A 9728-nucleotide genomic window follows, 5' to 3' on the forward strand; every position below is an offset into this window, starting at 1 on the left:
TTAATTATTATTATTATCAAATTTAATTATTATTATTATTATTAATTATTATAATAATATTGTTAAATAATAACAGCGATAATCGTTGTTATTATTACTATTATTATTATTATTATTATTATTATTGTCATTACTTATTACTAATTATTAACAATTATTATTCGAACAACATTGTAATTAGCATCGATTTAAAAATGATCATAATTTTCTTTAAACGCTATCATCATTAATCACTTCAGATGTTTCCACGATTAACTTGTCATTTTATTTATCAAACATTATTTACTTCTTTGCCTAATATGTTCACAATCTTTATGCTCATTTAGCTTTCAAAAATATTTAACAGCTTTGGTAAAGTAAAAAAGAGTATGGCGAAATGAGTAAGAGTTCTAGTTGCAACTGACTGAACCCTTTCTTCTTTTTTTAACGAATTTTCCAGTACCGACATATTGCTCTATTTGTGTTGTTGATAGACTTCCGTGCTATACTTCGCTTATTATACTTGATAACTCTGGTGAAAAGCGATACTTTGATTGCATTCTCCCATTCCCATGATATAAATTGTCCAATTTTTGAATTCAACATCCATCTTCTGCTAGCTCATACAGTTGTCATTTGCCAGGTTGAACATGCGATCGAAGTTTGCATCAATTATTTCGTGCTTCTTAGAGTTTGCATTTTAAAGATGGAAATAAGAGAAATGTTGAATAGTAGTTTAGTTTCAACTGTCGAATTAAGCAGAACAAATCATGAAAATATTTAAAACTGTCTGATTTAAATAAATTACAAATATTAATGGATTTTTATTTTGTGTAGTCTGATTCTTGAAGGGATTACTTCAATTTTACCGAAATATCACTATTTAAAATAACAAAATTGATTGATATGAAGAGATTCGATGAAGTCACAAGGAATAATAGATATTTCACTTTTGTAGATAAGGTAACAAAGCATTTATTGATTGTGCATTCTTAAGAAAGCAATAAAATGATTTTCGCAAATTTTATTTAGCAGTAATTTTTCTTTTTTTTCTAAATCCAAAACTTTTATAGCCGTTACTTTTATTTTTGTTTATTCAAACATGTCATACGTAAAATATAGCATTTCAATGTCCTCTTCATAATAATAGGCTTTTTCACGGTTGTCTTCTGTGAAGTGTCATTTGCAGTCAAAATTTTCTAAAAACCTCTCAATAATTCATTTTCCTTCTTCACTCTCACTGAATCACTTCGTGGATAACCGTTAATAGCTTAAAGAAAGCATTTACCTTCAACTGAAGAAGAAGGATCTGATCGTCTTATGAGACATTTAATTCTTTTTTTTTTTTTTTGTCATAATCTGTTGGATCTAGTTTTCTCGTCTTGTCTGCTCTGCTTGATCTCACCCAGACCTGATTGAGCTCAGCGCTTGATATCCCTTGTTTCGGGCTAATGTCAACCAATTTTTGCAAATCATTCGTAAAATCTATTTTTAAAAGCAGTAACTAAGATTTCAGATCGTGTTTCAGCTAAATATTGGTTGGAAAAGATGACATCCTCAGAGAGTTCAAATTGTGAGAGATTTTTCTTATTTCTCTGGACTTAAGTTTGTGATTGCAAGAAAAATCCTTAATTTCAAAAGCTTGTCTGCTCTCGATGGGTATCGAGAACAGATAGACCTCTGAAGTTTAAGAGCCTTTCTTTTAATCAGAGGCTAGGATGTCCAGTCCCTATCCAATCCCACGACATTTTTTACTTAAAATCATTTTCCCACTCCTTTTAAAGATTCATCATCAAATGGAAGTTTCTCCGGACAAATAGATCCATCCAATCCTAACACCATTAAAGCCTTGTAGGTTGGATTCTCTCTGATTGTGACGAGTTAGTTTAATTTTCTGAATACAGTTCATCTAACCACAGTTTGTCTTCATTTGACAATAAAGGGGAAAAAATGAAGATTTAAGAATTTTCGGTAATTTTTAAAGAAATACTGATAAATTTATTTTCTTCGGATGCTTGTTATCATGAATATCTTCTACAACTTCAAAGCATAAACGGTGTTTTTTTAAATCTGGAAATATTTACACGACAATCAAGTTGAATCTTCTTTTTTTCTCTTTGCACTTCAAGGTTTGACTACTTAAAAGAAATTGTATGTCTAAAAAAAACTAATTATCTCTGTTATGCATAAATTATCAGGATGGTAATTTATGAGGTTAGCATAGATAACTCACTTTGTTAATCTCTTCTCCGGGAAACTGTATTTCAAAGATAATGGATTTCTCATCTTTTCAGCACATGAATAAATCTTTTTGAGTGGGAAGGAAACGTCTTTAAAAAAATTGATTAATCCAATAAAGTATAATCAGGACCTAAGCTAATTATTGTTTCGTTATAAAATTTCTTACGAATATTTCGAGTTCCTTCTCTCCTTCTCCTTTTTGCTTCCTTTTTTTTTCTTCATTATTTACATATGAAATTAATAATATAAACCATAACAGCAATTCTAAGGTGATTTAAAAAATGTCCGCATTGTTTTTTGTTTTCCCAAAACCATATTCTCATTTTTGTAAATCCAGTAAGTTTAATTAAACCCACTTCTTACATTAATCAAATCAACTAGTTGTACAATTTTTGTTGTGTAATGACTAGATATTTCTGAATTTTATACTATCATTTGGTATCCGTGGTTGATACAAGCTTATCAATCCGCTCAGCATTTGGTACTTGATAGCGAATAAATGCGCAAAGTTTCTGTATCTGTCTTTCTGCATTAAGTAAAAGTATAAATATTGCTATTTTTTTATGTGTATCATAATGACAATAGTGGTTTGAATATAATATCCAATCATATGAATGTTGTTTTTCAAGTAAAGCAAAACTGCGAGAGTAATTTTAAGCCAGAAAAATGATGACAGCCATCTTACATCATTTCAAATAATTTATTGGTGTAATTGCTGTTGCTGCAAATCACTTCTCTTATTTGCACTTTTTTTTCTGTCAAATCATAAGCATACCGTTGTTACTGATTCGCTAAACGTTTAAGAAGCTGAACTAACCTTATTTATGACCACATTTTAAAAAATTTCAAATTAGTGGTTAAGATCAAAAAATAAAAAGAAGGATTTGAAGGAGAAGAAAAAGAAAAAGAAGAAAAAAGAAGGAAAAATTTTATCCAATTTCAGCATTTCAAGATGAAGCTATTTTTACAGATATTATTCTTAACTCTTCATCTGGATACTTTGACATTTACAATTTCAAATTAAATTGAAATATTGTTCAAAATAAATATATTATTTCAATGTCATCAATGAACATGCGAAATTTTGCACATTAAAAAAGAACATTTTACTGTATGCTTATCGAAGATAAAATGTTAGCATAGTTCTGATACATTGTTGTTTGACTAATATCTGATAAAAAATCTATTTTTTTTGAAAAATCCAACTTTTTTCTGACCTTAATTGAACCACATTTTGTACAAACTACCTTAATGGATTTCAATCACCAAACCATATTTTAATTTGCTATTCTTACTTTGTTCTTGATTATTAACTTTAAAAGATGTATTCTCTTTCTCGCTGCAATTCACCTATTGTAAGTTCAGATTTGTTTTAATTTGCTTTAACCATATTTTCTTAGCATGAACAAATACGGATGGTCTGATTAGCATATGGCAAACAGTTCATTCATTAAAAAAAAAAAAAACTCTATTATTCTAGGATAACCATTGTGGTGAGTCATTTCATCGTAGAATGCGTGAAACACTCTATGATAGAATTATATTTCAACAATTAACGTTTGCAGTAAAATTTTGGAATAAAAAAAGTTAGCAACCACAGGGATCGACATTAATATGGCAGTAGCGCTTGCTGAATTAATTTACAAATACCGGCATAACCGGAAGATGTTATTATTCATTGTGTACATTGCTTTATTTTTGGATAATATGCTTCTCACTACCGTTGGTATGTTCATATCATTTCAAACAACAATAAGAACTTTCAACAAATTATCAAAAATTTAAACTTTAATTTAAGGCAAACTTTTAGTCTTTTGCAGATATAACAAGCCATTTTTATCAATATTCTGTATAAGGAAAAGGCTTTTGTTTTTAATTTTGATGATTTCATGACTTTTTTTTCCTTTATTGCAGTACCAATAATACCAGAATATCTTTTACGATTATCACATCCAAATTCAACAGATTTACTGCTATACAATAAAATACCGATAACAGCGCATTCAAGAGGCAAACGTGCTGCTTTTACGGAAAATGAAAAAGGGACACAGGAAACGGGGAATGAACAACAACCGTTCATTTGGGATGATGCTTGGGAAATTCCAATGGATATGCATGTAGCAACAGAATGGCAAAAAAGTCCACTAAATCCATTTCGTAAAAACAAAATTTTAAGGAAAAAACCATCCGAGAAAGGTTGGATGATTGAAAGAGTTGTTGGAGAAGTTTAAATCATAATTTCAATTGTAATTTTTACTTTATTAGAATTGAAATTTGACAACAAATTTGAGTTCTATAATAGCACATGAATTTTTATCAGGTAAAACTTCTGGGACAGTTGTGCATATGGAAACAATAACAACAGAAGCATCTATTACAAATGAAAATACAAAATTGGATCAAAGAGTTATGCCAAATACTGCGGAAGAAATAAGACGACACAATACTTTAGCCGAAGAAAATGTTTACGTGGGATTGATGTTTGGATCAAAAGCACTTGTACAACTGTTAACAAATCCATGGATTGGTCCTCTTACAAATAAGTTAGTTTTTAAGGAATATTTCTTGATAACATCTGTCAGTAACAGGATTAGTTATCATAACCTTTCTAACATTACAACATCAAATTTAGGCATATTTGTTTAAATCAATTGATAAATCAGTTGATGAAACAACTTTTATCAGGTAAGTAACAAAGTGCAACGATAATTTATTTCCCCGAAATCCGTGAAAAAAAAAAAGAGAAGAACTTTTATAAATTTTCTTGTCATTCGTTGTTTGTACAAATTGCAGAATTGGCTACACAGTGCCAATGTTTACTGGCTTTTGTGTTATGTTTTTATCAACCGTAATGTTTACATTTGGCACATCCTTCGCTGTACTTTGGCTTGCTCGTGCTTTACAAGGTGTTGGATCTGCATGTACAAGCACTTCAGGTTTGCTAAAGTTACATTCAACATGGCCGGAAATCTTTATTATAATCCTCTAGAAGAAAGCATGCTATTTGAAAGTTAATAAATTCCCGCTTTCATCATATGGATAATGATTATATTAATGAAGAAAAAAAAAAAAAAGCACTTTTCATCCTGAATATTTAATTTTATCTAACAGGAATGGGAATGCTTGCGCAAGCTTATCCAAACGATGAAGAACGCGGTAGTGCTATGGGTATAGCATTAGGCGGTCTGGCACTTGGTCTACTTGTTGGACCACCATATGGTGGAGTTTTATACCAGTGGTCAGGCAAGGAGTTACCATTCCTACTCCTTGCGCTATTAGCTCTATTTGACGGCTGTAAGTATTATTTAATAAAAAACTAAAATAAGCATAATAAGCAAATAACTGAAAATAAAAAAAGATTGTTTTTTGATATGCTAATAAGAGTAGATAAATGAAGTTATAAGCAATAATTCTGAAATTTTAAGGATTTTCAAGGATAATGTCAGTTGAATAAGCTCAAAACTTATTTACTAGATTAATCAAACTTCTAGTAAAAAGAGAAAAAAACTTTTTGCATAAATATCAAAATACTTGAACCTGAAAAGCTAAAACGACATAGTTGTAGCCCTGCAATTTTTGGTGCTACAACCGCGAATAGATCGTGGTGAACCGGAAGGGACTGGCTTGAAAGAACTTGCAACTGATCCATATATTATTGTTGCTGCTGGTTATTATTTTTTCCGATTTTCAGCAGTTGCTGCTGTTGTTGTTGTTGTTGTTGTTGGATTTTCCGCGCAAGTCGGAAAAAGGATAAATGCTTACTAATCATTTTCAAATATTACTTCTCATTAATGTGCAACACATTTCAATATACCAAGCTTTTTTTTCCTTTTCTACAACATTATGGAATGTTTTCATTAATTTTCAGGATCAATAACAGTCGGAAATCTTGGGATAGCTATGCTGGAACCATCGTTACCATTATGGATGATGGAGTCTTGGCAAGCTAGTTCATTTGAACGTGGTATAGCTTTTCTTCCAGCTAGTATGTCTTACCTTATTGGCACGAATATATTTGGACCATTGGCACATAAAATCGGACGGTTTGTTTTTATTTTGAAGTAATTCGTAATAATTAGGATTTTTTTATTTAAACATGAATTGTTTAAAATTCTGTGATTCAAAAAAGAGTGTTAAATTCCTTCGATATATCAAGAAGTTTGAATTTCCAGTTGGTTGAGCAGTTTTCTTGGCCTCATGATAATCGGCGTTTGCTTAATTGCTGTAAGTTGTTTGATTGTATTGTTCAAAAAAAGTTTTTCAGTTTCATTGTTTTTTTTTTTAACAATTGATGGAGAATGCCTTTGAAATAATCCGCAAACAGGAATGGGAAGAATAGAGCAAGAAATTCAGGTACTAGATAAAAAGTTCCGGTAATAGGAAAAAATTTAGATAAAAACGAAAAATTCAGGAACTGTAACGTATGATATTTATTGGGTAGTGGCCTGAAGAAATTCTCCAACTGCGGTTTTATTGGTGGTGGATTTGAAATTAATAGATTTTGAGAAATTATTGTACACATTATTTTCGTATGTGAATCGTTACCTTGTGGTCTTCAGGTGATTGCAATAATTTTAGATTCCAAGAGCTCAAGGAGTTGGTGGATTGATGGTGCCAAATTTTTTCATGGGCTTCTCGATTGGTAAGATAATGATGTAAGATAAAGATAAAGACAAAACATTCATCTTGTACTAGTAATATGAGATGTCAACAAGTCATAGAAGTTGGAGGAATGCATTCAAGGTATGATTGACGCATCGATGTTTCCTTTGATGGGTCATCTGGTGGATATACGTCACGTCGGTGTTTATGGATCAATATATGCAATTGCAGATGCAGCATTTTGCTTTGCCTTTGCTTTGGGCCCGTTTTTTTCCGGTCCTCTGGTCCGTTCAGTCGGATTCGCTTCGTGGGTTTCTTAACCAACATTTACAGTTGTCACGATTAGCTGCAAATACACTCAAATGATTTACAATTTGCAATAATAGAAAGGCAAACACTAAAAAGATTTACAAGAAAAAAGTCTTTTTTTTAAATAAGAACAAATTCGAAGAACATTTTATTTGCATATATAAAATACATATAGATTAAACATTTTATTAAATTTTATTCATTTTACTTAACAGCTATAGCATTATTTCTGAAATTTCATTAATTAAAGAAACATTTATTACAGTATAACTATGAAGCAACAATAATAATTTTCAGAATGCTTCGTATAATTGCAGTGATAAACTTCCTGTATGCTCCTCTGATGCTATTTTTGCGTAATCCGCCAGCAACAAATAAAATCAACGAAGTATACATACCATTTTCATTTTTGAATTTTATTTGTTATCACTGATGATCGTTTTGAACGCCGTACCCAGTTCTTCTCTTGGAATCATATTATTTCAGTAGACGATGTCCCAGCCTTCTTAATCTATCTTTAGTTAACACTAGCTTATCATCTTTAGTGATTATAGGTTTATTAAAGCTTTCAAAATTAATGAAAGTACTGAAACTGAGTTCTACCAGGAAATTCTGGCAATCTCGCTTTGTTGATATGTATGCTTTATAACACTGGCAAAAAAAAAAAAAAATGGTTTATTTGAACAACGAAATTTCAGGTCATGATAGAACAAGTAAAGACAAAAAAATATGCAAATGATGTGTATGAACAAATTGATGGTGCTACTGACCTAGCACATCCTGAAATACGATTGTTCGAAGGCTATCATTACTGATTTCTGCTGTTGATATGTTGCTATCGAATTTGATGAATGAATATTTCTTGTAATGATAATTGTTAGATTTCGGATAAAATCGATTCATAGCTAATCATTTCTAATATTCATTTCCTGTGCCGAAGATTTTCAAAAAAAAGAAAATTTCCAAATATCTGAAAAATTTGTTTCCATATTAGAAAAAAAGTCACAGTAAATTGCCTTTATGGATGCATGGAAAAATGATAACTGCATTTTGGATTCTAAAGAAGTTATTAGCCAGTAGGTTAGATAAAATCATTTCACAGTTTTAACTGAACTTACTATGAATCAGATCGAAATTTATGAATCGAAATTGGAAGTAGTATATCTGAGAAGAGAAGGCATATGTATATATTTGAGTGTGACAGTTTCCAAACAAATATCGAAGTTAATTCTGATGACAATGAGTAATGGGACAACCTAATCGAAGATGTACTATAGAAGTTGTAGGATGGTAAGATAGGTGACGGAATGTTAATTCATCCTTTGCTTGCTTCCAAGAAAAAAAAGCATTAAGAGCGAGTGAGGAGGACGACTATGGCAAGGAGATTCGAGGAAATTTCAAAAAAGTATCGGAAGTATCGATTATAGTCATCTAACTCCACTCTTTTGTTTGATTCATTTGAAATAATAAGCTTTCATTATTGGCAAAACGAAAAATAGAGGTGGTCGTATTGATGTAAGGCAATTTATGATCATTTCCCCCATTTTTGCATTAGTTCTTCCTCTGTTGTTACTCTCAGAATACCATGTAAGTTATTAACAATTTCAATCCCATCGATAGCTTTAATAAATGATTAGTTAAACTAAACGGCTAACATCCCAAGCCATTACAGGAAGATTTGATGTTCAACCATGTCTGCATTTTAGTTACACCACCAACAAGAAAGTTAATTATACTGGATATTCGGAAAATTCCGACGCTCCGGCAATTTTCGCAAATTAAAATTTACCCTTCCCATTAGATAATTTCATAAGGTAATCCAGCAATGGCTTGCTTATCTCATTGCTATGACAATTTTTGCGGTTTTAACTGCATCATTTTTATATTTAGAGGAGAAGTTAAAGGTATACAATCCCAATGTCAATATATTAATAGAACTAATGTTCTTAATCTTCCGTTTTTCAACTTTTGCTTAATTTTTGTTCTACCAGAAATAACAATAATTTCGCCCCTTTTCAAAATGTTTTTTTTAAAGCTAGTAGTAAAATTTCAGGTATCTGAACGTGATTGTCTATAACAAAACACGAAACTTTGTCGGGCAAACAATTGAAATAAATATTTCGGCAATGGATACCATCAAAACATTGAAGGAGAAGATAATGGAAAAAACGGATATCCCAATCGGAATACAGGATATTATATTCGGAGGTATCGTAGCAATTCATAAATTTCCAAACAACTTTACCAAAATCAACTACAGACGTGAGAGAATGCTGCATAAAATATATTTACAGTCCAAAGCCTGGGCGATGCACAAACAATCAAAAACCACCATATCGAAGATGGATACACCGTATATTCTACGCCGAGTTATGTTGAAATACCACAGCAGCCATCACTTTAACAACGCTTATCAGTTGCATTTTTACTTTTCATGCTAAATGCAGATAATAAACACATTTTTTCGTTTTCGCTGTCACTACAAAACACAAGAAATTCATTGTTGATTGATAGGGTATCATTACAATAAAATCAATACAATGGAACTAAAATTTCAAAAAAGAAAACACACAATAGTAGTTTTAAAGACACAATCG

General features: G+C 31.0%; 2 protein-coding genes across 2 annotated transcripts; both read left to right on the top strand.

The window, feature by feature from the left end:
- Positions 1–3834: 3834 nt before the first annotated feature.
- On the top strand, positions 3835–8055 carry LOAG_09775 (abnormal catecholamine distribution protein 1; the record flags this gene model as incomplete). Its single annotated transcript, XM_003145302.2, has 12 exons — positions 3835–3946; positions 4135–4416; positions 4541–4763; positions 5014–5156; positions 5332–5514; positions 5786–5887; positions 6089–6263; positions 6393–6444; positions 6799–6862; positions 6964–7129; positions 7429–7519; positions 7830–8055. The coding sequence occupies 12 exons, from the start codon at positions 3835–3837 to the stop codon at positions 7944–7946; spliced, it is 1710 nt and encodes a 569-aa protein (XP_003145350.1). The 3' UTR covers positions 7947–8055.
- Positions 8056–8685: 630 nt separating this feature from the next.
- On the top strand, positions 8686–9587 carry LOAG_09776 (hypothetical protein). The gene is made up of 3 exons (XM_020448018.1): positions 8686–8718; positions 9185–9339; positions 9426–9587. Coding segments are annotated over exons 1-3 (267 nt in total). The 5' UTR covers positions 8686–8716; the 3' UTR covers positions 9536–9587.
- The last annotated feature ends 141 nt before the right edge of the window (positions 9588–9728 follow it).

Source organism: Loa loa (assembly GCF_000183805.2).
Source record: "Loa loa unplaced genomic scaffold supercont3.255, whole genome shotgun sequence".
Taxonomy (NCBI): Eukaryota; Metazoa; Nematoda; class Chromadorea; order Rhabditida; family Onchocercidae; genus Loa; species Loa loa.

What these genes read in the sequence shown, in the direction of transcription:
- LOAG_09776 (XM_020448018.1), top strand. An exon ending in ACAGGATATTATATTCGGAG is followed by an intron (nt 9,340 to 9,425) that starts GTATCGTAGCAA and finishes ATATATTTACAG; the next exon opens with TCCAAAGCCTGGGCGATGCA.